Source organism: Drosophila erecta, unplaced genomic scaffold (genome assembly GCF_003286155.1).
Source record: "Drosophila erecta strain 14021-0224.00,06,07 unplaced genomic scaffold, DereRS2 tig00000000-arrow-pilon, whole genome shotgun sequence".
Classification (NCBI taxonomy): Eukaryota; Metazoa; Arthropoda; class Insecta; order Diptera; family Drosophilidae; genus Drosophila; species Drosophila erecta.
In genome coordinates, this window is record NW_020825194.1 from 10975074 (window position 1) to 11002889 (window position 27816).

Here is a 27816-nt window from a genome sequence, read left to right on the forward strand (position 1 = left end):
TAATTATTTTTGTCATTTTTCTGATGTATGATGTTGAAGAAATTCAAAAAAATGAAGAAATGCCCCAAGGCTGAAGTTCTAAGCTCCATAACTCAACTTATCCTAATCGGATTTTGAAGTGGCATACCTCTAAATGTTTCTGGTGCAATTCTCTAAACATCTGCATTCAAATTTAAAAATTTATTTTTTTTAATTATTTTTGTCATTTTTCTGATGTATGATGTTGAAGAAATTCAAAAAAATGAAGAAATGCCCCAAGGCTGAAGTTCTAAGCTCCATAACTCAACTTATCCTAATCGGATTTTGAAGTGGCATACCTCTAAATGTTTCTGGCGCAATTCTCTAAACATCTGCATTCAAATTTAAAAATTTATTTTTTTAAATTATTTTTGTCATTTTTCTGATGTATGATGTTGAAGAAATTCAAAAAAATGAAGAAATGCCCCAAGGCTGAAGTTCTAAGCTCCATAACTCAACTTATCCTAATCGGATTTTGAAGTGGCATACCTCTAAATGTTTCTGGCGCAATTCTCTAAACATCTGCATTCAAATTTAAAAATTTATTTTTTTTAATTATTTTTGTCATTTTTCTGATGTATGATGTTGAAGAAATTAAAAATAATGAAGAAATGCCCCAAGGCTGAAGTTCTAAGCTCCATAACTCAACTTATCCTAATCGGATTTTGAAGTGGCATACCTCTAAATGTTTCTGGCGCAATTCTCTAAACATCTGCATTCAAATTTAAAAATTTATTTTTTTTAATTATTTTTGTCATTTTTCTGATGTATGATGTTGAAGAAATTCAAAAAAATGAAGAAATGCCCCAAGGCTGAAGTTCTAAACTCCATAACTCAACTTATCCTAATCGGATTTTGAAGTGGCATACCTCTAAATGTTTCTGGCGCAATTCTCTAAACATCTGCATTCAAATTTAAAAATTTATTTTTTTTAATTATTTTTGTCATTTTTCTGATGTATGATGTTGAAGAAATTAAAAATAATGAAGAAATGCCCCAAGGCTGAAGTTCTAAGCTCCATAACTCAACTTATTCTAATCGGATTTTGAAGTGGCATACCTCTAAATGTTTCTGGCGCAATTCTCTAAACATCTGCATTCAAATTTAAAAATTTATTTTTTTTAATTATTTTTGTCATTTTTCTGATGTATGATGTTGAAGAAATTAAAAATAATGAAGAAATGCCCCAAGGCTGAAGTTCTAAGCTCCATAACTCAACTTATCCTAATCGGATTTTGAAGTGGCATACCTCTAAATGTTTCTGGCGCAATTCTCTAAACATCTGCATTCAAATTTAAAAATTTATTTTTTTTAATTATTTTTGTCATTTTTCTGATGTATGATGTTGAAGAAATTAAAAATAATGAAGAAATGCCCCAAGGCTGAAGTTCTAAGCTCCATAACTCAACTTATCCTAATCGGATTTTGAAGTGGCATACCTCTAAATGTTTCTGGCGCAATTCTCTAAACATCTGCATTCAAATTTAAAAATTTATTTTTTTTAATTATTTTTGTCATTTTTCTGATGTATGATGTTGAAGAAATTCAAAAAAATGAAGAAATGCCCCAAGGCTGAAGTTCTAAACTCCATAACTCAACTTATTCTAATCGGATTTTGAAGTGGCATACCTCTAAATGTTTCTGGCGCAATTCTCTAAACATCTGCATTCAAATTAAAAAATTTTTTTTTTATTTTTTTTTTTTGCACTTTCACTACAAGTGGTATGTGATAGTCGGGGAAATAGACTATAGCATTCTATCTTGTTTTTGTTTTGATTTGCATATTCCACATATTAATATATGTATATCCATGTCATATTAATTATGTAACCATATGTGCTTTGTATTTCAATACAGTGATATACTTTCATCACTTTCACTTTCATATACTTTCACCTTTTCGTCAAAAGAATACAAAAAATATACGTAATCAAACATATTATCTAAAACTTTTCAGTTCATACATTACAATTTGAAAATAACGTACTTTCGCGCGAATCGCCTCTTTTGTCGAGTTGCCATATCGATTTCTAAAACATTTTGGATGTTGCCAGTTTAACTCTTAAACAAGTCGGGAGCTATGCACCCTATTTCTACACGAGTTGCCACCCTGAATTCTACCAATTTTATATCGATTGCCTGACTTATCGTTAGTGCCATCGCTGTACTTCCAGCTCTAGATTTCAAGGTAAATATAAACCCCAATTAAAAGTAATATTTTACTGCAGTTTTCTGCATTTGGGTGGTAAATCGTGTTATTAAGATACACCGGTAAGTTCAGGGGAATGATAAACCCAAAAAGGGTTAGGCTCCCTGTCGTGTGCGAAATCCGTTGTTTTTTCGTCCACAAACTAATGCGTCATCGCCAAACAGACAACTATGTGCAATATTTTGTTGTGGTTCGTTGTAATTGTTTAGCCGGCACTTAATTCTGGGTTGTGTGTGTGCGCGTTGGCGTTTGGATCGAATGTTTTTCGCAATGTTTGATTAGAAAGTCGGCGGCGGCAGTGGAAGAAGAAGAAAAGGAGAGCAACAGTGGCAGCAGCAAAGAAACCGATTTCACATTCTCTCTCTCCCTCTCTCTCTTTTGTTTCACCACCAGCCACCCAACATGCATCAGAATACCCTGTAAAATTGAGGGTTTGCTGGAAGAATTCAAGGTTTTGTCTTCCATTTTGAACCTTACCAATTTCTAGATGACTTTTTGTGACATTCCGTCACAGAAATAATTGATTTATTCATCTATATTTGTAAACTTCGAAACAATGGCGGAGTTGTAACAAAAATGCGAATTTATACGTTTTCATATAGAAGATTTTACAATTTAGTACACTTTACTGCTTACGGTCCCGGATATTTTTAAGGATCCAAAGGATACTTATTTTAGACAAGTGTACTTCTAACGCACATACAGGGCATCCCATAGCAATTACAGTCCTATGACCAGCTCTATGAATCCTATTTCATGACCTTTTGCAATTTCAGGCGATTAAAACCGTCATGGACTTCGCTAGCGTACTCGGTAAAAGCGAGGCGCATCAGCGCACCATTATCCACCTGGACATGGACTACTTCTACGCTCAGGTGGAGGAGATTCGGGATCCAACGCTGCGGTCGAAGGCTCTGGGGATTCAGCAGAAGAACATCGTGGTCACCTGCAACTATGTGGCGCGGGCCAAAGGAGTGGCGAAATTGATGCTCATTGCAGAGGCACAGCGCATTTGTCCCGATTTGGTTCTGGTCAATGGAGAGGACCTCACCCCCTATCGGCAGATGTCGCAAAGAATATTTGACCTTCTGCTTAACTACACTCCCCTGGTGGAGAAGCTCGGTTTCGATGAGAACTATATGGATGTGACTGCGCTGGTAGAACTGCGACAGGCTCACGTAGCTGAGGCCCAGTTGAAACCGCCGGTGGGTCACACGTATCCGGCGGATGGCACTCCCTTATCAAATTGCGATTGCGGCTGTGCCCAGCGGTTGGCCATCGGTACTCGGGTCGCCCAGGAAATCAGGGAGGAACTCAAGCTCCGGCTGGGGATTACCTGCTGCGCTGGAATCGCCTATAACAAGCTGCTGGCCAAGCTAGTCGGCAGTAGTCATAAACCTAATCAGCAGACCGTTCTTGTTTCCACCTATGCAGAGCAGTTTATGCGGGAACTTGGCGACCTAAAGCGAATCACTGGGATTGGTCAGAAGACGCAGTGCCTTCTCCTGGAAGCGGGTATGTCATCCGTTGAGCAGCTGCAGCAGTGCGACATGGACATAATGCGGAAGAAATTCGGATTTGAAACTGCCACCCGACTGCGGGATCTGGCCTTTGGTCGTGATACGAGCTCAGTCCGTCCCACCGGAAAACCCAAGACCATTGGAATGGAAGATGCCTGTAAGCCAATATCCGTACGAACCGATGTTGAGGAAAGGTTTCGCATGCTGCTCAAGCGGCTCGTGGAGCAAGTAAGTTAAACGTCATTTATAAGTAAGTTCGGTAACACCAAACTAACGAAAATATTTTAATTACCAAGGTTGCAGAGGATGGAAGAGTACCTATTGCCATCAAGGTGGTGCTGCGCAAATTCGATTCCCAGAAGAAGAGCAGCCACCGTGAAACCAAACAAGCCAACATTCTACCCTCCCTTTTTAAAACCTCCATGTGTCCAGGAGAAACTGGAGTAAGCAAGGTACAACTGGCCGATGGAGCCCAGGAGAAACTCCTCAAGATTGTGATGCGACTTTTTGAGCGAATAGTTGATATGAGCAAGCCCTTCAACATAACTCTACTGGGTCTGGCATTCTCCAAGTTCCAGGAGCGCAAGGTTGGCTCGTCATCAATTGCTAATTTTCTGATTAAGAAGGCGGATCTTGAGGTACAGTCTATCACCTCACTGACAAATACGAGTCTCACAAGTCCCACAGCGGAGAGTCCCACATCAGATGAATGCGCCTTCCGCTCCTCGCCAACAACATTCAAACCAAGCGATCAGTTTTATAGGAGAAGAGCCACTACTGCATCGCCAGTGCCCATGCTCCTTGATAACGGTTCCGAATCAGCGGCCACCAATTCGGATTTCAGCGACTTCTCTGAGACTGAGGTGGAACCCTCGCCGAAAAAGAGTCGCATTGGCCGATTGCTAGTATCTAAGCGCAGTCGGTTGGCAGCAGATGTGGGAGATTCCGCCGCCGAAGTAGCTTCGCCCAGCAAACTGCGCGTCTGTGATCTGCGTTTAAACTCGCGGGATAGCGAGAAGGACTTCCCCATGAGCACCACGCCGTCTACCTCTACGTCCGCGCCTGCGCCTCGCTTCCGCACCGTCCAACCACCAAACACGTTGCTGCAAAGGATCGACGGCAGTCTACGCTTTGTTACAACACGCACTGCCAGTCGCTTGAGTTCGAATGCAAGTTCTACGACCTCCTCGCCGCTTCCATCTCCCATGGACGATTCCATGGCAATGAGCGCACCCAGCACACCAACCATGTCGTTTCCCTCGCCCACCACGACAGCGGTGGTTACCAATACTAGTAGTACGGCCACGTGTGATGCCCTTACGCATATAGCTTGTCCAGCGGGTGTGGATACCGAAGTGTTCAAAGAGCTACCCGTGGAGCTGCAGACCGAGTTAATCGCATCGTGGCGCAGCTCCCTGGTGGCGGCTGTGGAGCAAACGAATGGGACCGGTGCCACTACAAGCGCAGCGATTGCCAGTGGAGCCCCAGCAACTGCTACTACCGCTAGCGGCCAGAAGAACACTTTGTATCGCTACTTTCTTCGGAATAAGTGATGCAGTGCAGCCCAGCATCACGTCGTTAATCGTTATAAGTGTAAAGAGAATAAATTTGTTTAAATATATGATATATTTTTGTAGGTATACGGTTACAGATTGCAAAGCTTTAGGGCGCTGCTTTGGACAAATTTAAGTTAGGATGCATAACTAAAGTGGTAGATTTCTAGAACTGAATAAGTAAATTGTTTATCAAGGATAATCATTAGAAAACCGTTTACTCCTTAAAAATTGTTTTAATCTTCACAAATGTATAAAACATTCCAAATGTGGTAACATTTTAAATATTAATATTTATTATTCCAGCATTGTTTTCCATTCCTCAGTAATATTAATTATTCGCTGGCAAGTCTAATACAGTGAATATTAAAAGAGTTCTTACGTTCAGTTTCTTGCCTAGAAAACTATCTAAATATGAATACTCAGCGCGGTAGTACCGCTTTCAGAGGCTTACACAATAGCTATTTGCACAAAACCTTACTTCATACACATCCTAGCGGCGTTCAGTCCAAAGCGGTTTTCCTGGCAGCTGTGAGATTCGAGAAACAATTCACGTCCTCGTTGCACATTCACTATTACATTTATTACTTCATTTACAATTCATATCATACATATTCAATTGGTTGGGTCACCTACTTAAGCTTAGTAAATACAGAATATCTGAATCCCGACTTCTCACTCAAAGGAACAAAACTTTATGTAATTGAGCTTGACTTGATACAAGTAAATTGATTTTCAGTTTTTTTAGTTTTAACCTCGATGAAAATGGCAACGATAGTTGAACAGTATAAAAATGTCTTTAACCTATTCTAACTAATAAAATAAAGTGAAGTCCTTATAAATGCGTGTAGATCTTATTCGAAGGGGCGCGGGAAGTTGAAAGATGTGTTCAGTGGCTCAGCCAGCCGCACTTGATAAAGAACTTGCGCAGCGAAGTCTCCATAGGACTGCCCAGCGATGGTGCTCCGCTCAAGCAGACAGTCTTAACCGAGAGGTAGGTGGTGGGCGTAATATTATGCTTCTTGCACAGATCAAGCTCGTTGTGACTGAGCAGTTCACTGCCCAGCGGCTGGGGCAGATGCTTCAGTTCCTTCAGCTGGGTGCGCAATCTTAGGCTCATGCTGGGCACCTGCTCACTGCCTCCGCCGACGGCCTCGTTTGGCATTTTGTGCTGGTTGCCGCTTTGCAGAAGCTGATGATGCTGCTGCAGCGGCTGCAGATGTTGTTGGCTTCCCTTCGCCGAGTTCGTGGGCAGATTCGCCATCGTCGTAGCCGTGGAAGTCACTCCCGTCGTCGCTCCCGAGTCCACTGTTATCCCCATTCCCGTTCCCATTCCCGTCGTCTGCAGCATCGTAGCTGCCGACGATCCCCGACAGCTATCCAAGTAGTTTTTGCTGGGCAATAATGCGCCGGAGCAGGTCGGGTCGACGATGTGGAGCGTGTTTCTTGGTGCGATTGAATTTGAACTTACCTCGGCGCCGCTTGACATTTCGCTAAACAAACGAAACAAATTATTATTTAAGTTCTAAATGAAGCTTTTTGACAGAATACTTACACCTTTCTGAGATTCGGTTGTGGGGAGTGCAAGGAAGAGCTTGGCGGCCGATGACTTCCATTGGATGGTTGCGTGTGGTCCTGTGGTTAAACATTGTCTTATAGAACCATTCGAACGCTCGTTGTTTGGCGCGTTTATTATGCAGTGGAGCTGAATATCGTGAGACAAGACGGAAAAGCGATTGTAAGAGTTGGGTCAGGTCAGATTGGGACGGTTAAAGCAAGGCAGAACACACGATATTCAACTCGTCATGCATTCTCAGTGGGAAAAGCTTACTCCAAGGGAATTGAAATCGAATCTAACCAGTCTAAACTCTGTTTTTAGTAGCTCACATTCATTTACATATCTTTTGTTGCTTATAAAATTATAAAGCTAAAACCCCAGCATGGGTTTTAAATTTTTTGAAACGATAGATCAAAAATTAAATATATTTTGAATTTTAATTAAAAAACAGAGTGGTAGTTCTGTTTTTCGAGTACCAATCAAATATTTATGTTTGGATAGTTCGATTTCGGCACCCCTGTTGTGGAGCCTTACACTTACGGTCTTCCCGTGGCCATAAGGTCCAGCAGTTCGGTGCGTCGCTGTTGCGGCATGCTGCTCAAAGTGGGTGCATTCCGCAATTTTGGTCAGGCCATTATACCGGTATCGGTACAGCTCTGACTGTCGAATTCGCAGTTCCTTTTCACGCTCCAGTGATCCCAACAGCCGCTCATACTCGTTACAAGTGTAGAACTGGGCGTAGACACGAAATCTATCCCGGAACTCGCGCTGCTCCTTGGTGAGACCTTGTTGCAGAGCATAATTTCTGTTGCGGAAGAAATTTGATACCAACTGATAGTCCCTGACCATCCGTTTCCTGCGAGCTCGCTCCCTGAGTCGGCGGGTGTAGATGTCCACGTGGGCTAGCTTAAGCATCACATCCACCTCCGTATCCTCGGAGCTTAACGAGATGTTAGAGATCAGTTGCTCTGCCGTGGGATCGTACTCCCGTTCAAAGCTGTCCCTGTTGGGCATGTAGCCCAGCTGCATGGCCTCATCGGAGTTGATATCCAAGGGAGGCAAGGTGGACAATGCATTGGTGCCCAGAGGACCAGCGTCGTCGTCTCCTGTGTGATCTATAAGGCGGGGTCTCTGGCTCTGGGCCGGCGTCCAAGTGGCCCTCCCAATAGTGCCATTTACGAACTTATTCACATACTCCTCCTTGGCGTCCTCCGCCGACTTTGTTTCGATGTGCTTGCTGATGTCCTCCCAGTTTCCGAAGCCGTACTGTTCAATGGCATCCAACAGGCGGATCTCCTCTCGTGCCGTCCACGCCCCCTTCCCCCGAAATACACTCAATATGGAGGTGCCAGTGTCCATGAACTGGTACGCATGGTTATTTAGATGGGCTCCGATCTCCGCACCTGCGGCAAAGCACTGCGCAAAAAGGTAAACAATAGTACAACATAAATACAGAGTCAGCTGTTTTTTAATCAACATGGTGAAATTGCCGGTTGTGTGTGTGTATTTGTATTTGTATGCCTAGATGAGTCAGTTTTTTGGTTCCAAATATGCAACGCATCTCTAGATTGTGCGAGTTGGGTGCAACAGGGTGGGTCGATTATATTGAAAAAGAAAAATCGAGGTGAAAATAGAACCTCAAACATTTGCCAATTTGGTGATCAAACTGTAGTACACATTTTCATCAACCCTCGTAAAATACCTTGAAATATACTATATATTCAGAAGAGCAAGACCAGTTTCTATATTTTGTATATTCATTTTTTGCAATTTTGTTTATTTTCTTACTACTTTAAAGTTCATTTGGAATCTTTAACATATTTCATATTGCATTTATTATAATGACGCAACATATTTTAAAACCACGTAGATTCAAACATTTGTTTTGATTTTTAAAAATCCACATACAAGTTTCTAGAACCTCAAATAAAAACGACCCACCCTACTACACACATTTATACGTGAGTCGCTCGACGGCGTGTATGTGTGAGTTACTTACTTGCAGACATAAATCGAAGCTTTCGCACTCCGCGCAGTGCACTCGAATGCCCTGAATATCATCCTGGCAATTTGTGCAATTATACTTTGTGAATAAATCCGCAATCGTGGTCATTTTAGGCCAAAACGTGGATTTTCACAATTATGAGCTGTGCGAAAAAAACTTATGCCAGCAATGTGACCAGACGCGAAGACAACGCCATATTGCTCGACTTGGAATTCGTATATACAACAACTGCCAACGAACCAGTTCTTCAGAACAGTGCCGCCTATATAGCGTTTTTAAGCAATTTCTAGCTATTTTTCAAAATAGTGTGTAATCCTGTTATTTTCAGATAAAACGCAAAACAAAAAAGGAAAATCCAACCTACTTAATTGTAGTTAGAAATCGAATCATTAAAATATACATCATTAAACACACGCAACTTTGAGCATCATACATATTTAAAACTCCATTGATTATGCATTAAATATTGATAGTAGTTTATTTAATAATTTCAAAAGTTTAATTCGAGTGTTTTGCCTTTTTTAAAGTTGATTTTTACGTTAATATCACAAAAATAATATATAAAACTAAAATATAAGATGTGAATATCAAACCAAAACCAGGTTAACATAAATACAAATATTTGATTGTTAAATTAAAATAATAAATACTAGACTTACAAGAAATTATTAAATGTTGTTATATCTTTTGTATCAAACAAAAAGGGTAAATTAAAATTAAAATTGCCGGAAAATATTTCGTGTGCTTACATCTAACATGAATAGGGTGTGGGACTGCCGTGATATTGTAGGTTACAATCATTACAATTATTGGGAAGGATTTGGGGTAGGCTACGCTGTATAAATAGTTGATTATTCGATTAGTTCATACATTTGTATATGCTGAATATTGTTAGTATTGCTGTCTTACACCGAGCAGTAGCCGAATTGTTATGGGTTCCAGATATCTCAGTGGGCGGTGAGGACTAGTTTGTGTTGCATGTGACTTTGGTGGCATTGTTGCTAGTTTACTCTTGCTAGTTAGCTTGGACCAGAGAAAAACAAAACGAGTTACACGATACAAAATGGGTTAACAAATCCTAAACAGATATGGCAAGTTTCTTGTGCAGCTGCGTTTCCAATACACGCACACGGCCAACAAAATTCATCAATTCGAGTACTTAAAAACGACTAAATAAGCCTATTTGAGCGCCAAATTCGGTTTTGGTGTCGCACCTGCGTCTGATCCTAGGGATTAAAGTAGGTTTAACAATACTGTTCGAGGACATTCAAGAGTTTGAGATTCACGATTTTCACAGATACGGTTCGATTTGAATTCGCTTGCGTAAGGAACTAAGGAAAAGTCACAGCGCAGGCGCGACCCCTGTCGTCATAATTCACGACTGGCAACGGAAACAGATCCATGTCCAGATCCGTCTGAACCGCCTGCTCCCGGCAATAAGACTCATAAGCAGGCGCCCGCGGAGAATGGGCTCTTGAAATTTGCATAAGCGAGTAGTCCTAAAGCATAACTATCAACTAATTTGGTATGTAAAGTCTTTGTGTCTTTTTCTTGGGCATTAGCGCGATGAGGGCTCGAGGTCCAGTGGCAATGGCCAACTAGCAACAGTATGACCAGCATGCCGGCCGATGCCACAAACTCTGCACCATACTCACTCGGATATGGGAACCGATTCGCTGAGCTCGGTGTCTCGTCTTTGTCTCTAAACTCTCGCTGCTCATCGTCATCGTCTTGGGAAGCATCTAAAGATTGGCTAAGCTTGGCGGGGATCACTGGTATGGTGAAGCTGGAATAAGTGCTGACATGGCTCAGCCCAACAATATGCATCTGATTGCATACACTGTGCTCGATTTGAGGATGCCTGTTGTTGTTGGTGTCGTTGGATCTGCAGCTACCGCTACTGGCGAAGATCGTTCTCGTGGGTGCGGATAAGTTACTGGGGTGTGGATTAATTTGCTTCTTGATAAAATACTTGAAGAGGGGTTTGTTCCTCTTTAGTTACGGTTGAATCTGCTTCTTGGGTTTTTTTAACTCAGCATCTTCGTCACGCTTAATCTCGGTGTACCGCTCGCCCTTAAGCGAAACGATTTTATTATCCCGGTAGCGAACCAGCTTGCGAGGCTCCATCTTCGGTACCACCGGCTTGTACTCGCGCTGGGTGGCATTCTTGTCAACATAGGAGTACCTAGATGGGGCAAATAAAAAAACTATTAAATATTTGTAAACTAAAGATATAAAAATTCTGAAAAATTGCATATTTGAGGTTAAATTACATGCTTTTATATATTGCTGCGCTGATTTGCTTTTTAAAATGTACACTTACCTAGCGATAATACGGTTCTTGAGTTCATTATCGTCGACGACTACATTCTTTTTAATGTAAGTAGTATGCGACTTGTCAGTAATACATTGGTTGGTCTCTTGACGATGCAAGAGTATCTGGGTGGCGCTATCGATGTCGCCCTTCGAAATTGCGATGCAGTGCTTGATCTGAGAAAGGATTTAAATTCATTATACAGTATTAATAAAAACCTTACATTTGACTTTAAGCTAATACTTACCTCGGCAATTGCCGAATCAGGAAACATTTCCTGGAGCACTTCGGTCTCGTCCAGAAAGTAGTCGCAAGTGGAGCTTGAGCTGTCGGTAGAGCCTCCATCGCTAGTCTCCGAAAGATGTTGGGAACGCTTGTTGCCGCCACAGCCGCCACTGCTGCTGCTGTTCGAGGAGAGCTCGTCCTTTTCGGAAGTGGACGAGTTGCGAGCACGCAGCTTGGACTCCGGAATAATGCTGGAGAGGCTCAGGGAGCTGCAGATATAGTAAATAATAAATGTAAAAACTTCTGGCGAAAGAATGCGGCTGAAAACGTACTTTAGCGATAAGTTTACGGCATCTGGGTTTTCCTGGTTCTTTTCCATATCAGTAAGCTCATTGGCTAGCTTGTAGATCCAGTCACAGATGATGCCCTGGTCAATGGTGGAAAACTCCTCGAAGTAAGCTCCCATCATCTCCACAAAGCCCTCAACATCGAAGCACGGGTCCTGGGAGGCCTCCTCCAAAATCGAAATAATGTACGAAAGCACGATTTCGTCTACAACACTGAAGTCGGCCCCTGGAATGTGACCGCTGATAAACTGCACCATGCTGCGCTTCACCATCTCATGCTGCTTCTCCAGATTGGTCATAATGGCTATATAGTTTAAACGGACTTCTCGAAGTTTCTCTTGCTGGATCTTCGGTTTTCAAACAGCTCTCTCTCACAGCTCGTTATTTAAAATGCTGAAACTCACTCGATGGAGACTACCCCAGATCTTACAGCATGTCTTCTGAGAGTCTGTTTAAAGAATTTCAATTTAGTTGTAATGCAAATTTCGTTTTGAACAGATTTGATTCTGCGAGCTGCGCCTTTCTTTTGCTTCTTCCTGCTGCAATCAATAATACTCCGATACACATGCAGCTCCTATCGATTGAGATAGAAGTAACAGAAGTATATCGATATGTGGCATTCAAAATAGTTGAGTTTTCTTTAATGCGGTAATAATTATACTACAATATATTACAACTGCTTATACTTGGCGGCTATTCACGTATACCCTTTAAATATTTAGAAATGCATAATTAGTAGAATTCCTGCTAACCGATGTCTTTTAAAGGGGGCATCTCTAATGAGAAAATTAAAAACGAAAGTCACGCAACGCAGAAAACAAAGGCCTATCGATAGACGTACACCCACAACCCCAATTCCAGCCGGCAAATTCCGGAACGTAGTCTCTGATCAAAACGTCTATAGAGGTGAGTTTTTTTTTACCTCTAATTCGCAGCTTCCATACCGATCCGTATCTTTGCAGAAAAGTTGCCAACCCGATGGACAAGCGCGTCACAGTCCTGCTGCCCAATGGTCGGCGGCAGAATGTAAATGTGACGGCGAACATGACGCTGCTGGAGATAATGGAGACGGCCTGCTCCAAGCACGGCTACGATGCGGAGGAGCACTGCCTTAAGTTCCACAACAAGGTGGTCGGATTAACGCAGCAGTTCCGTTTCAGTGGCTTGCCTAACAACTGTGTCCTTGAGATGGAGCAAACAGAAAAGCGACGCACACTGAGTAACGTTCTTGTCTGCGTCCAGCTGAACGACGGATCTCGCCAACAAGCAGACTTCTCGCCCAACGACACCATTTGGCTGGTGGTCCAGAAGCTCAGCGGGTCGCATGTCAATGGTTACGAAAGCCCCGTCATCGTCTACATGCGCAGCGAGGTTATAGGACAAGAGCAGATGCGCCAGACCACTCTGAAGTCCCTAGGGATCCTCGAGGGTCGCGCCATGATGCGTCTTATCGACAAAAAACCGGAGGACCTTAAGAACCAGGCAAATGTGTACAAAGCTCCCACTGCCAAGCCTCGGGTGGACAATGACGACCAGCCCAGCACCTCCCGCTCTGCAATGGCAGCTGGTGGCAGCGGAGGCGGCGGTGGATTTGCCCTTACCAGCAACATGATTAAGAATTTGAAACGCACGGCTCCCGAAGAAAATGCAAGCGGGAGTGAACCAGCCAAGCCCTCAGGTGAATCCAAACAGGAGCAGCAGCCTCAGCCAGAAGCACCTAAATACGACTGGGGTAGTGGTTCTGGATACTCCATGCACAGCCCCCCGGAGCGAAATCAGGATAAAAACGAAGTCGAAGAGATTCCAGGCAGGGCTCCCCCAGTTGTGAGAGTAATTGGACCACGCCAGGCTGTACTGTTCTCCTTGGATGAATCTAAGAAAAATGCGGATGACCTGCCCGACTCATTTTTCGACTTGACCGTCAACGATTTAAAGATGGTGCTCCGCGACTTAAAGCGAACTTCGAGCGGAGATGACGACGCTCCCTTGCTGACAGCAAAGCTGAGGGAGCTGGAGCGCCAAAAGACCATGCTGGCTAAGCTTAACCAGTACAAGGACTGTGTGCTGCGCATTCAGTTTCCCGATCGCTTTGTGCTGCAGGGCATCTTTAAGCCACACGAGCCCCTTTCCAAGGTAGAGGAGTTTGTTCGGGAGTTTTTGGTCCAGCCAGGCGACCAATTCCATCTCTTCACCATTCCACCGAAGAAGGTGTTGCCCTCCGATGAGACGCTCCTGGAGCTGAATTTTGTCCCGAATGCCATCGTGCATTTTGGGTTTCTCAAGGACTCGCTCAATGCGGCGAGCAATCGATTTGTGAAGGAGCAGTATATGGATCAGTTGACCTCCGAGGAGGGAGCTCATTATGCGGTGCAAAAATACCGCCTTACCCGTGCGACGGCGGCGGGGTCTAGTTAATAGATACATGGCTTTAAGCGAACAGTCTGCGTGATAATTAATGAATCCGCTTTATTTCTATATATATTTTTATTTAAAAAAATGAATACGTCAAATACGGATTGTCGTTCTTTTCTTTAAAACACGAACTATTTAAAAGTTTTTAACTTTAAACATTTGCATCACTGCGACAGGGAGTAGAAAACATTTGCGGCAGCTCGTTTAACATCTTGATGAGCAATGTATGTTTTTCACATACAATTTTAAGTTACTCTTAACATATTTAGACTCAGCTATCATAATACTCATGACTCCAGGACTGTGAAAAATATGCCAGCAGACCGCCGATTCTTAGCTTTTTCATCTGGTTTTAGGTTATAAAAATATATAAGGCTATCAATAATAGGACAAGCGTATTCCTAGTCCAACAATATCGCACTTTCTCAACTCATGAGCCTTATTAATGTGAACTAAAAGAAAGGAATGTTTTTAACAAGCTCATCCTCAACCAGTAAATGAAACAAGCGCCTAATAACAACACAAATCGAATAAACCTGCAACTTAGCATTGCTGTTTGAAAACATATAGACACATAACTAGGACTGGTCAAATAGTTAATATGGTTGCTTATGGTGTAACTCATTTAGTCAAGCTTCATTTGGAGCACAGAAAGAAACCAGGAACTAAACCCACTTACTATGCGAATCTGTTAAGTTTAGTTTAATAACCCAAGTTTAATAAAATTTAAAATAAAGCTACCTTTTTCTTATGGTGTCCTTTTGCTAATAGGTATTTCTGAGTGCGTAGAGAGAAAGAGCATTGCTAATGATATTAGACCGCAACAAATTACCTATTGTCAATTGTACCATGTTCTAAATTCACCATTTGCTAATACGTCCCAAAAGTGAAATGTACAGCTTTAAAAACTTAACGTTTATTGGCGTGTTAAGCGTTTGTATAATTTGCTGCCATGGTTTTACCAAATCGATTCCAAAGAAATCCTATGCTGCCTCATCGATAGACTTGATGAACCTGTTGGAGGTTGAGGATGAACTGGTGGACAATTTAAAAGGCTATGTGGAAACACTGAAAATAAAATTAAATTTAATGGAAAGGTGGAAATAAGCCCAGTTTCTCCTTGAAGAATTACATATCCACGTATTTCTTACAGATCCCTAATTGATATGAGTATAGAGCACAACGAAATGAAGAGTGACTACGAATCGTACTTGGGAAATCCATTGAACAGCTTTCGACTAATACATCGCCTACACAAGAGTTGGAGGAAATGGTATCACTATGCTTTTAGGACCGAAAATAATGCATTAGGTACTGCCAATATCTTTCCAAGTTAAAGAGTTTGCTTTAAATTATGGTTCGTAGTGCGTATCGAGAATGCCCGTCTTATGAGAAAGATGCTACCCACCTCGTTGGACCTGGAAAACGCGTGTCGCGGAATCGATGACTTGATGTCCTTTTACGACCTTAAGCCAGAAGAACTAGCAGCTGGTAACTTAGCAGGATACTCGCAGCCAGAGTAAGTTGGGATAAGTATATTGAAATATATAAATAACATCATGATTACTGACTTCCAGTACAGGACTGACAGCTTACGATTGCTTAGCCCTCGGGGAGTTCAGCGTCCAAAATCGAAAGGATGATCTTGCCGAGGCTTGGTTTAACCTCTCTTTGACTCGTTTTGAAAATATAATCGACAAATACCGAGTGCACAAATCGTGGGCACTTTTGTTAATGAAGACAAACCAGCTAACTGCAGCCTTTCACCACTTAGAAAACAAGCCAGAGGAAATATTTCCCAGCCATGAAGTCATACACTTCGAGGAGGAGTTGGCGACCGTGCAGAACTGCACTGCTGTGGTCCAAAAACCAAGCCGACTCCACTGTCGCTACAACAGCTCCACGACGCCCTTCACGCGGATTGCCCCTCTAAAAATGGAGGAGCTAAGTTCGGATCCGTACATGGTGGTCTACCACGATGTGATTTACGACAGCGAAATTGATTTGATGCTAAACGCAAGTAATTTCTCATTATCCCTGACTAATTCGGGTCAGAAGTCAGAGGTGAGAGCTTCGAAGGACTCATATATAGTGGATTCTAAAACGCTCAATGATCGGGTAACCGATATGACCGGACTGAGTATGGAGATGAGCGATCCATTTTCGATGATTAATTACGGCATAGGTGGGCACTACATGTTGCACTATGACTATCATGAATATTCGAATATGGTATGATTTTTGCAAACTTTTACAATTATGTTGGGGAAGTATTATTATCATATATTTTCAGACCAGGGAAAAGTATGGGGATCGTATAGCCACTGTTTTGTTTTACGTAAGTCACTGCCACTCAACTTTGTCACAGACTCCTTGGTATTACCTTGAAGCCTTTTCAGCTGGGAGAAGTTCACTCGGGTGGCGCCACAATCTTCCCGAGGATTAATATTACCGTTACGCCCAAGAAAGGATCAGCGGTCTTCTGGTACAATCTGCACAACTCCGGAGCCATGCATTCGGAAACCCTGCACTCAGCGTGTCCAGTGATAAGCGGTTCCAAATACGGTAAGCTTTATGGTGTTATGGTTTTGCATAAAGTACCCTCCGGTTCTTTCTTTATAGTACTCACGAAGTGGATAAACGAGCTGCCTCAAATGTTCTCCACACCATGCATGAAGGACTCGAACTTACACCCACCCAAAAAACAATAATTCTGTAATCTGCACTGAAATCTTTAAGATTAAATGAGTTATCCCTCCGCATGACATCGGGTATATCTTTACAGTTATCCGCCCGTCCAGTGCTGCCAAGTAACTGAGTATATGGAGAGAGCAAAAGAGAGGGCACAAAGATTGTTTGGCGTATCTTCGGCTTACCGCGATTGCAACTTCGATTCGGATTCGGATTGCGCTTATGTTTCAGTTTCCGATTCGGCTTTCAGTCGTTGGCCGTGCGCCAGAGCAACAAGTTATTTTCGCACCTGGCCAGTTGATCGCGATACTCGCAGATTGTAAGTCGCTAACGTTTCGCTTTGGCAACTCAGTCGAAATATTTTGTGTAGCCAAGGCAATATAATCAGACCCGTCTCAATCTATTGGGCTGTGTTAAAAATTACAAAATTAAATCAAGAGGCTAATTCGCGTTAACATTGATTTGGCCAGTGCTAAGTGATTGTGTGTGTGCGTGTAAATTGGTTTTGCGCTAATTTCGGGCGAAATATTAACGCGGCCAAAAGAGCTAACGAAATTAAAGCGTATCGAAAACAACTTTTACCTATGCTGCCAGTTTCAAAACGAGGCAGAACTGTTGTTGTTTTAGTTGTTGCCGTTGAACGTGCGGCCGCAGTGTTGTTGTTATCGCGATGTGTTTGCTTTTGGGGGCGTGGCTGGTAGTTGGCATGTGCGCAGCCGCCTTAAGTTGGCAGTGACAATAGACAAAAAGACAGACAGCCGAGGAAATTATGGAGCGCTGACCAACAAACCAAAACCAAAGCGCTGGCAATTGGAAAGTTGTTGTTATGCTCAAGAGAGCAGCGAAGGAGCCAAGTGCCGGACTGGAATATCGCTGCATGTGTCGCTAAATAAATCACCAGCGTTTCAGTCAAGAAATCATAGCGCTACAAGACGTTTATAATGCCCCTTTTGTAATTAGCTTTTCAGCCAAGTGTAATCAAATGTTGTGACAAATTGTGATATAGTTAGCCTGAAAAGTTAGTTGCATATTGAATAATACTAATCACTCAGATAAATAAAATAGTTTATACCCAAAATAATTTAACTACAACTTTGGGTATTGCATTATCTTACATTATAATTTAACATCAATCAAATTCGTACATATCGATTCAGAATTAAATTGAAAGCTTGCAGAAATAGCAATTGCTTTTTACGAATAGTGTTATAGCTAGAAATGTATGGGATTAAGCTTCAATTTATAAAATGGTTTCCAATATCCTATAATGCCTTCAATTTAAGAAAAATTATATAGTTATGCAGAGTGCCCCCACATTGATCGTGAGACGTAATTGAAAAACAAAAGAACAAATTAATCGGTTTACAATTGACCAGACTAGTATGCAGACATTAGTATGCACTTCGCATGTAATATATTTTACTTATCTAGCAGTTAAAAAACAGATATATATGTTTTTGAGAAGCGGTTCGCAAGTAGGATAGGTTTTACAGCTAGTCGTGAAAATGAAATATTCCAGTACGCCGCTACCTCTGACGCCGCTGCTGCCACCGTTACCGCCTCTGCCGGCGCCTACGCACGCATAGCGCGATTATCGGCGCATCTCAGTCGCGTCATCGCCTCCGTCCGCCCATCTTCACTTTTACCGCCGAAAGAGAGAGTGAGAGTGTTTGCCCCGCTCATTTGCGTTTCTTGTGTCTACCGGTTTTATTTTGGTTTTATATGTTTTCTGTATTTTCGTTCAATTTACGCGCATTTCATTGCTTTCCTCCAGTCGCAATGCTGGTATAATTGATAAAAATAATATAATAAGTTCATTAAATTTAATTAAATCAACTATCCGCTTCCGATCTGCGGCACGAGTCGTGAACACAGCGATAATAAAAGTTTATTGTGTTTTACTCATTTTGCTTTTCCCTCCAACAGTGAGTGTATGAGTGTACGTGGAAAATAGCAAAGAAAAATTACTCGCATCCGACGAAAATAACTAATCATCGCAATTTCCGAAGAAAGAAATTTTCAAGCAAAATTCGACAGAGAAAAAAGTGGCAAAAATGAACTTTTTTGTGATTGGCTTTCTGATCATGCAGGCGGCAAGTGAGTAAAATGCAGTTTTCATTTTTCCCGTTTCCATTTTACTAAATAATTGCTGTTTTTGTTGTTGCTATTGTCGGGACTTAATTGCTTTTCACGGGTGTCGGATAACAATTATTTAATTCGGGTTGGCACCAGGCTGAAATTCAAACGAGGCGACGAACTTTTCTCGAATTCGAGTTCGTGTCTTAAGTCGTAAGACTCAAGACAGCAGTTATATTTTATGGATATGCTGTAATACTAGGCTGCAGATACAAAACAGGTTACCAGTGGTTCTTTTGTAAGCTCTTCAAATTTAGTTGCCGATAATTAGCCAATTGGTCAAACTAACATATAAACATATCAATAAATATTTCACTGTATGGTAGACAATTTGGCGTCAAGATTTGGACATCCATGTAAACTTCAATCAACATAAGTAAATGCAAAAAGTGCGCCATAATAGGCAAAGAGCCATCGTAACAATCTTATCTATACATTTGTTTATGCATATTTAGCCACCGACCCGCTGCTGCAGTTTATTGGCATCGCTTTTTTATGTGAATTCAGTTTCGGTTCATTGTCTGCGCTTCAATCAGTTCGCTTAATGCAAAAACCTTGCCGAGGAAACCGGATTGGTTTTAGGTTAGTCATGGTACCGTGGAGCATTCTTGACCTGAAGTACGGTGCAGCTCATTAAGAACATATAAACATGTATATATGTATGTATGTACATATATTTAGGTTGAAGGTGTCTCCATTTAGGGCACCCATTTATCGACCATTCGCCAATTAATCAATTTCCAAATTGCAAACATAAACTAACCTCGATTAACCTTCGCACTACAATTCAACCTGTTTTATTTGATTGAGTGTAACGATGTTCCAATCTCACCTCAATATGGTTAAGACCGTCTTAGGCCAGAATATCGGTCAAGATCAGAGCAATAGTGGTTTACAAACTGGCTGTTGGTTCAGACAATTTTCGCTGCTCAATTTGCATAAAGTTTATAGTGTGCTTCCTGACCTTTACTTGGCGAAAAGGAAACTATCCATGGGTAGGAGGAACTAATGCATACACACATCGCTTAAATATGTACCGACATTGCCCTGCCCAAATCTTTTGATATTCCATTGATGGCTTCATAAAATTCACTGAGCAATCGTGGACCATGAATCATCAATATATCGCCGATTTGTACCCGAACTTATTGAGATGCGTTGGCCGCAGATGTTTCTCTTTATTGTTTTCTTTTCTTTTCGCTCGTGTTTGGTTCAAACCGAATATCTGTTTTGTGGTCAATGACGCAGCGCTTTGGAGGCATCTTCAGTTGTTTCTAATGCTGTTGCTTTTTCTGTGTTTTTATATAACCCACATTCGGACCGATGTTTGAGAGCTTTATGCAATACTTCTGGCCCGAAACACTTTGCTACGGTGTGAAGACCCTTCCTGGTCAAAACTGACAGCTAATAGCCAATTCGTTAGTGAGTATACGCCCCGTGTGACAAGTAAACATAAAATATTATAAATGTTTTCTGGCAAAATGTACATACTTTCAACGGCAATTAGCCTTTGCCGTTGAATGTTTTTCTTAGCCAAACCTTTGGGCCTCGGAAAGATGCATTGTTGCAACTGCAAAAGTGGCTAAAAGTACTAAAAAATAATAAGTAAAAGAAATTTCTGCATTGTCATACAATTGGTCAATAAGTAAAAGGCTCTTCGAGCTGGTATTTTGCAAAGTGAAAGGCAGACTGGAATCTGTGCACTTACCAAAACATAAATTCTAAAGCACAATTTTTATATTAAATTTTTTAGTGATAAAAAATACCAATTTAAAGTTTCAAGTTTTTTACATGTCGTCATATTAGCTTCAAGCGAATAGCTAGGCAGTGCCTAAATGACTAACATTTTGCTCGCTTACACTGTTCGCTATATATAAGTTGAAAAAAGTAATCATTTTAAGTGCAAGTCAAATATTACCACAAATACCACGTGGGAATAAAATTGTGCAACAAAATTTTAAGAAACACCTAGCAACATGATTTATGATTATTAAATAGTATTTTAATATTTTCTTGATGCATAAATGAGAACAAAAATATATTTAACGGACTTCTTTTGGGCAGTGCACAACAAGACTTCCGTTTGGGGCTATTCCCACACAAGGGACGTGTCCTTTCCCTTTTTCGAGTTCCCCTCTGCAGATTTTGTACGTTTTGTTTGCAATTAGGAATAAATTAAGGCATGATTATCGCCTCTATTGTCTGGGCTCATCTTCACATAATATAAAGAGTGTGTTTCTTGGCCCGTCAAGTGTGTTGTGGCATTATTTCCGAGCACGCAACCCGCTCACGTAAGACCTTCGCCTCTGAGATGCTGCACCGATCTCTGGGCATCCAAAGTCTTGCATTCCATTCCACACCTTTGTGACTAGTCGATTGTTTGGCCCACACGCACACACGCTCAAATTGCAATTTAATTCGATGGCTTAAAGTGTCTTTGTCATAAGTTTTGTCTGTCGGGTCTCTTTTTTCCTCGGCCTATCGCTCACTGTCAAGACCATCATTCAATTAACATAATTAACCGGCAAAGGGGATTAGCAAGCTGTGTTTTGGGACTGACACTTTGTCGACGACCATTTGGACAATTCAAGCCAATACGAAACAATCTCCCCCGAAGCCGTGCGATAATGGTTTCATTCGGACGGCTTATTCGAGTCACAGGGGCAAGGTCAGGGGCAGATCGTAAAGATCCCGAAATCACATTTTCATTTTCCCTTCATGGCATAGAACAAGCTGTAAGTGTCGATCTATTCAAGACAATCTCCGCAATTTTAATCGGTTACTTGTAGCACCACGGCAAGGTCATTAATAGCACTTAAAATAGCGATTTCCTGTCACTGAAAATGAGAACAAAAAGTACGAGCCAGTAAACTAAGTAAATTAAGGAGAAATGGAAAGTTTCGCCCAGTATGTCAGCGCAAAAAAGCGAAAGGTGGTCGCCCAAAAGAGCCTTCGCGAAAAAATCATTGACGATGAGATAAAAAGATTGACCGTAAAACGTTTTGCCAACAATGGAATGTTAAAGCCTTTAAATATGAGTGCAGAATATTAAAAGGGAAACCACTTAGAGAGGCGTTGTCTGAAACCTTTAAGGTTTGGGTTAAGGTTCGGCCATAATGAATGGACGGCCTAGGCGGAGATGTTTGATAATTTATACAAGATATTTGCATTTGCGTCTGCCAAGAGAGATCATCAAATTGAATTAACGCAGAGCTCGGCCAGCAAGCTTGTGTTTTTTTGTTTCAGTTTCGGTTTCTGTCTTAGCATCCGAGTGAGCAATTAATATCAATGTTTTTGAGACCAGATGACCCACTTTCGCGGGCAGAGGTGCTAACTAGATGGGCTTTACTGATCAGGGGATGTGGGATGCGAGATGTGGACGTCGAGGAAAGTAACTAAACATTTGCTGCCGATGATCAATGGACGGTCTATGCCAACACTGCCCCACGTGCATATTTATGCCTCATTATTTGTTTAGTTTGGATTTCTATTTGGCCACTTGATGCCGGGCAGCCACGACAAGTCGTAAAGCCGCCGCAACTCGCATTTCATACCCGAGATGAGAGAAAGCGCTTGTCGATCGCCTGTGACTAACTGCAAGTGTCGCTGGATGTCCCCCACTGACAATTCCAAATAAATTTCATATTTCATATTGCTCTCCGGCATGCCGCGCTATTTGCCTAGTTTTCCCTAGCTAATTGCTGGTTTCCCTTCTCAAATTTGTCGTCGTGCAGGCCATTTGCAGGCGCAATTAAAATAACTGCTCGCCCACACGGCGAATGCGTAATGCAAATTCGCGTGTAAAAGTCTTTGAAGTTCCATTATCAAGAAAGTTCCATTATCGGGGCAGCAGTGACAATCGATTGTGGCTTTTGAGTGGTAGAGTGGTATACCTGATTATGATGATAATGATGATAACGCTGACGGAGACGAGGAAGTGAGCACATCGGGTGTGCACTTTGATCCCAAGGAGATGGCCAAACATTGCCTTGCCATGCTGACACTATATTAGGCGGGCGGTTATAAAACCAGCTCCATTTTCCTTGAACCCACAAGCCAAAGTGTTGGACCGGACTCTGATCCGACCCGTAGCGGCTCTACACTGAGGAAAATGTATAAATGTAGGCTTTTGCACTTTATTAACAGTCTTAGGCCTTAAAATTTAAATGTACTTTGTAGCATTATACTCCGTTGTTAAGAATCTACATTAATTTTATTGGATGGATAAGATTGAGCTTATATATATTTACATTCTTTACCCTTTAGAATGTTTTATTCATTCAAATTAACTTATATAGGAGGTATTTTAATATGCTTTTACTGGGCCATAGTTCATAATTTTTGTCCAAGTGTATCATCTAAAACGATTACCAGAATTGGCAACATGTGCCACTCGCAGATAATGGCTTGCCATTAGCCGCCTTAGAATCGGTTTCAAATGCTGCTCCATGAATATGGATGGTCGACATGCCGAGTGGCGGCGAGTGGCGGGGGAATTTTGAAAGAATTCATTCGAAACACGTATTACATGTCCCACTTGACATGCTAACAATTTAATTTGAACCCAAGACGTGCAATTTGGCTCACCAGCTCGAATTGAAGTCTCCAACTTGGTTCAGGTCAATGGTGATGATCTCTTTATAACTTGGGTAACCCCAGCTAATGCGTAACCTATGGCACTTAAGGTGCTCAATTGTTTTGTGGGCTCCAATCATAAGGAAGTGCCATTTGTCGGTCCAAAATGGGTCTGCTCACGGCATAGTTAATCGATTATGGCCACGTTGAGATCGTTGTGAGAATGCTGGCGGCCTGGTTTTATTACTTGTATGTCTGCGGTTGGATTGGGCCATCTTCTCTGCTTCAATCTGGGTCATTCTGCGGTCACACCTTAAGTTGGCAGATGGAAGATAATAAAAACACACATACCTCGGATTCCACGCGCCGAATCGGATGTCTATGTGAGATATAATCAGTCGATCCGCACATCAATCAAGACATCCACCACTCAATGCGATTTGATGCGGAATAACGTTAAAACTTTGCGCCGATTTTTATTTGAAGACTTCATGCTTCAAAGTGATAAAACTTTTAGTAATTTATGCCAACTTCGAAAAGTGATATAATTCATGCCAGATTTAAAGCCACACCCTAACACAGCAATACTACTTTTAGTTATTAATCCAAAATTTGTTATGTTTTTGGTTGTGGTTTAATGTTGCATAGAGAAAACAACACAGAAGCTTTTCCGCCCTCTACCGTATCCCCTCAATCCCCAGAATACCTTACCAAACGATCTCAACACAATATTAATCCCTTGTTGTACTGTACTAATTAGTAACATTACTATTGTATTATACCAAAGAACTATCCTATTCTGTGTTTGCTTTTTCTATTCTTTATTTATAGGATTGGCTTGCGGGACGTGTGTTTTATCGTCCGATTTCGGTTTCATTCTCGATTGTAACTTCAAAAAGTCTGGACTGTTTCGTGTACGAAATTTGGGTGGCCTTAAGGCCCACTTCGGTTTAGGTAAATCTCTCAACTGTTCTGTCAACCCGTTCGCACCATCCCCACCATCCCCACCATTCTCCACCCTCATTTTCTCAGTGTACATACGGCCCTGAAATAGTTCAAGGTGTAGACGTAGAGTACGTAGTGTTTCCAAGGCTTTCAATCCTCCAATCTTCAAGTGCAGCTAATTGGTCAAGTAATCGAACTCGATCTGAACTCAAACGCACCGCGAATAGCGATTAAGTAAGTCATTATGCATTAATGCCAATGTCAGTGGTAGCACCACATATGTATATGAACTCAATTCTGTTAAAGTAGAGCGTTTCACAACAAGAAATCGGCTTGAGGATTGACCTGTAGCAGGTCAATTGGCAGAGGCGTGGAAAGGGGGAAGCTAGGATTAAAGTTTAATGGGACTTGTAAAATATATTTTGAGTAATTATTAAACGAAAAAATATTAATTTATATATCTTGTATTGAAACCAATTAAGTTCAGATCTTAATGATAGTTTAACGAGCATTAGCAGCTACGGCCTTCAACTTTATTATAGTTAATAAAGTAAATGATATAATATATTATATTTAGGATTGTTTGACCATTTAGTATTAAAAACAAGTACGCCACACGACTTTGTTACTCTATTTTGGTCAGATGTTTATTATTCTTTAGGTGAATCCTACTAGGCTCTGTGTACATAAAAGCCACATAGATGTAAGACTTTGGTAAGACCCATACAAGAGCCACGTGAAGGGTAAAACAAAAGCCATTAATTAACACATCATTGCCCAACCCTCGGCCACGATTGAAGTGATAGATGGGGCCGTCGTGGGCCCGACCTAACCCAAACCTTTGCTTCTTGTAGGTTTCAGTCTGGGCGACGAGCTGGGCTTTCCGGAATCGCTGGGCAACACGGAGAGTGACCGCCGGCGGGCTATTAGCTACAAAAACGGAGCACCTCCCGACTTGGTGGGCGTTCTTCCATCCACCCAGCAACAGGTGAGCTTAGACGGCCTTCTTGCATTTAAAGTTATCTCATTAGCTTACATCTCTACCAAAGGTCAATCCACCCGTGCAACACCCATTGCCAGAGAAGCGTATAAGTTCACGGTCCACCGGAACAGCGCCGTATAACCTGCAGCAGGTGCAACAGCAGCAGCAACTGCAACTCCAGCAGCAGAAACTGCAGCAACAGCAGTTGCAGCAGCAATTAAAGCTGAAGCAACTGCTGCATCTGCAGCAACAACAGCAACAGCTCATGACCGAGGCTCGTCCATTGCCATTGGGTGTTCCTGCCTTCCGACCCATTCCCCAGAAGCAACTGGCCGCCACTCAGCCCTCTGCTCCGGTTTCGACCCCTGCGGAGAGACGGGTAGCCGTGGACACCCCGGAGCCCCGGGTCAGTGTCAACAACAAGCTAATAACCTCCATCGATCAACCGGTAAGTTACTACAAGGAAAACTTTAGTTTATTCCCTGACGTTACCCCTAGAATCGCAATTAAATATTCTGATAACAATTGTTCACACCCATTCGGATAGCACTCGAATCGTACTTTTCACGTGGCCAATCCGGTGGTTTCCCAACCAGTAAGCGTGCCGGTGTTCCAGGCGATGCCCCAATCCATAGCCAGGATCGCCAATGTGGGCAAGGAGCACCGAACGGTGTCCAGTCACCCGAATTACCTTCAGTTCGAGGAGCCAAAGTTCGACCTGAAAGATGTTACAGTCGAGGAGCTGGCCGCCGCTGCCAACGTAACAGTGGACACCATCAAGCACGCCATTTACGTGCGGGAGCAGCAGCTGAAGGCCGAACACCGGGCGCAACTGGCGGCCAAACTAAGGGAGGAGTTTATGCGCACCTCCACTGTGAGGACTACGACCACGACGACCACAACGACAACCACTACACCGCGTCCATCAAAGTCGCTGGCGGAGCACAAGGTGTCCAAGGTGGGTATTGCGTTGAGAGCTGGTGACCTAGCGGCGTATACGTAATAATTTTCTAAAGGATATAATATTAATCATGTTTTACTACTTTCTATTAGGTAATGAACGCCCCTAAGGAGTACTATCCCGTGGGCTACGACAAGAACTTTGACGACAACTTCAAATCCAAGGTGGACCTGCCACCTACGAGCTTCTCTTGTGCTAAGCAAAAGCACTTTCCGGGTCTCTACGCTGACACCGATCTTGGCTGCATGGTAACCTACACGCAATCGATGCGTTTTAATGCCATAAATCGTATCCACTTGTTAATCACATTCTGTGTCAGGTATTCCACGTATGCGCACTGACCGACGACGGCATGGTGCGGAAGTCGTTCCTCTGCCCGGAGAACACACTCTTCGACCAGACGATCCTGAAGTGCAACTGGTGGTTCTACGTGGACTGCAGCTCTAGCACCAGCGTCTACGACTCTAACATTCCCATCTCAAAGAGCTATCAGCTGATGAAGTCGCTCACGTATTTCTCCAAGTTCGCTGGCGGCCAGAGGCACGAGCAGGATGGTGACAAGGATGAGAATGCGCTGGACATCGATTCGCTGCGGGAGTCAATGGAGGGCGTGGCCCGGCGCCAGGAACAGGCAAAGAAGGCGGAGCTGAGGGAGGAGGAGCAGCGCAGCCTGCCCAAGGAGGACCATGAGCACGTGGTGCCAGCAGAGGCAGAGCAGCAGCTATCCAACTAGGCTTCACTAGGCCCATCCCAACGCTATCTGAGATCTAGGTTAAGTGTTCACGATCGAGCGTCTCTGGTCGATTAGCCGTACGTAGTCAAGTCCTTTGCTGAAGTCAATGGTTTTCAAACTCATCACAGAGAAAATAACTATTCCCGAAATTGGCTAACCATTCGGATTATGTTCAGATTCAAGGACGCCTATTTGTGGCGCTTCAACATTTTATTACCACAGTCATAATAGTTTTCTCCATATCTATTCGAGGAAATGGAAAATAGATATGACCAAGATTATTTTGATCACAAAATAGAGGACATAGGGAACTGATATTATTATGACTTTTTCTCTGTTAAGTATCATCACTTCCTGCGGCAGCTCTTATACAGCAGAGCGCCACCTACGCATAGTCTCTTCCTAGCCCTTAGGTGGATAATCTCTAGTTAAGTCCCATCAGTGACTACATTTCGATTTGGGCACTTATTTTTAGTACGTTTTACTATTTATTTATTGTACAAGTATTTCCCAATAATTAAACGACGTTTGTTTAAACATGTTCAAAAACTTTGTTTTATATGATTAACGATACATTAAGAGTTATTTGATTCTTTTGAATATCAATACATATTTACATATAACGGAATTAA

At 42.3% G+C, this 27816-nt stretch overlaps 6 protein-coding genes and 1 long non-coding RNA gene across 12 annotated transcripts; 5 read left to right on the top strand and 2 right to left on the bottom strand.

The window, feature by feature from the left end:
* The first annotated feature begins 2152 nt into the window (after positions 1-2152).
* LOC6552794 (DNA polymerase iota) lies at positions 2153-5853 on the top strand. Of its 2 annotated transcripts, none has more exons than XM_015154837.2 (3): positions 2153-2289; positions 3004-3975; positions 4044-5853. In XM_015154837.2, the coding sequence occupies exons 2-3, from the start codon at positions 3019-3021 to the stop codon at positions 5298-5300; spliced, it is 2214 nt and encodes a 737-aa protein (XP_015010323.1). In that variant the 5' UTR covers positions 2153-2289; positions 3004-3018; the 3' UTR covers positions 5301-5853. The 2 variants fall into 2 exon arrangements, with proteins under 2 accessions (XP_015010323.1, XP_015010324.1); XM_015154838.2 differs by having other exon boundaries at positions 2178-2206.
* A 4-nt stretch (positions 5854-5857) lies between these two features.
* LOC6552792 (transcriptional adapter 2B) lies at positions 5858-9110 on the bottom strand. Of its 2 annotated transcripts, none has more exons than XM_015154561.2 (4): positions 8858-9110; positions 7399-8274; positions 6856-6935; positions 5858-6793 (listed from the first exon to the last, which is right to left on the bottom strand). In XM_015154561.2, the coding sequence occupies exons 1-4, from the start codon at positions 8969-8971 to the stop codon at positions 6190-6192; spliced, it is 1674 nt and encodes a 557-aa protein (XP_015010047.1). In that variant the 5' UTR covers positions 8972-9110; the 3' UTR covers positions 5858-6189. The 2 variants fall into 2 exon arrangements, with proteins under 2 accessions (XP_015010047.1, XP_001981003.1); XM_001980967.3 differs by having other exon boundaries at positions 6856-7005; positions 8858-9108.
* Positions 9111-9516: 406 nt separating this feature from the next.
* On the bottom strand, positions 9517-12335 carry LOC6552791 (CUE domain-containing protein 2). Its single transcript, XM_001980966.3, has 4 exons — positions 11735-12335; positions 11425-11671; positions 11187-11353; positions 9517-11048 (listed from the first exon to the last, which is right to left on the bottom strand). The coding sequence occupies exons 1-4, from the start codon at positions 12046-12048 to the stop codon at positions 10862-10864; spliced, it is 915 nt and encodes a 304-aa protein (XP_001981002.2). The 5' UTR covers positions 12049-12335; the 3' UTR covers positions 9517-10861.
* A 16-nt stretch (positions 12336-12351) lies between these two features.
* LOC6552790 (tether containing UBX domain for GLUT4) lies at positions 12352-14901 on the top strand. 2 transcript variants are annotated; one of them, XM_001980965.3, is made up of 2 exons: positions 12352-12655; positions 12712-14901. In XM_001980965.3, the coding sequence occupies exon 2, from the start codon at positions 12728-12730 to the stop codon at positions 14162-14164; it is 1437 nt and encodes a 478-aa protein (XP_001981001.1). In that variant the 5' UTR covers positions 12352-12655; positions 12712-12727; the 3' UTR covers positions 14165-14901. The 2 variants fall into 2 exon arrangements, with proteins under 2 accessions (XP_001981001.1, XP_026837547.1); XM_026981746.1 differs by having other exon boundaries at positions 12717-14901.
* A 146-nt stretch (positions 14902-15047) lies between these two features.
* LOC6552789 (prolyl 4-hydroxylase subunit alpha-1) lies at positions 15048-16926 on the top strand. Its single transcript, XM_001980964.2, has 7 exons — positions 15048-15258; positions 15315-15472; positions 15527-15680; positions 15739-16393; positions 16455-16499; positions 16561-16726; positions 16784-16926. Exons 1-7 carry the CDS (start codon positions 15053-15055, stop codon positions 16870-16872), a joined length of 1473 nt encoding a protein of 490 aa, XP_001981000.1. The 5' UTR covers positions 15048-15052; the 3' UTR covers positions 16873-16926.
* A 172-nt stretch (positions 16927-17098) lies between these two features.
* LOC6552926 lies at positions 17099-27809 on the top strand. Of its 3 annotated transcripts, none has more exons than XM_015154852.2 (8): positions 17099-17171; positions 18779-18949; positions 24395-24517; positions 25363-25496; positions 25558-25938; positions 26038-26448; positions 26544-26699; positions 26771-27809. In XM_015154852.2, the coding sequence occupies exons 2-8, from the start codon at positions 18907-18909 to the stop codon at positions 27182-27184; spliced, it is 1662 nt and encodes a 553-aa protein (XP_015010338.1). In that variant the 5' UTR covers positions 17099-17171; positions 18779-18906; the 3' UTR covers positions 27185-27809. The 3 variants fall into 3 exon arrangements, with proteins under 3 accessions (XP_015010338.1, XP_026839357.1, XP_026839347.1); XM_026983546.1 differs by lacking the exon at positions 17099-17171 and adding an exon at positions 17666-17870; XM_026983556.1 differs by lacking the exon at positions 24395-24517.
* LOC113564704 lies at positions 21318-22057 on the top strand. Its single transcript, XR_003408251.1, has 2 exons — positions 21318-21723; positions 21778-22057. It is a non-coding gene; the product is annotated as an uncharacterized LOC113564704 (long non-coding RNA).
* Positions 27810-27816: the final 7 nt, after the last annotated feature.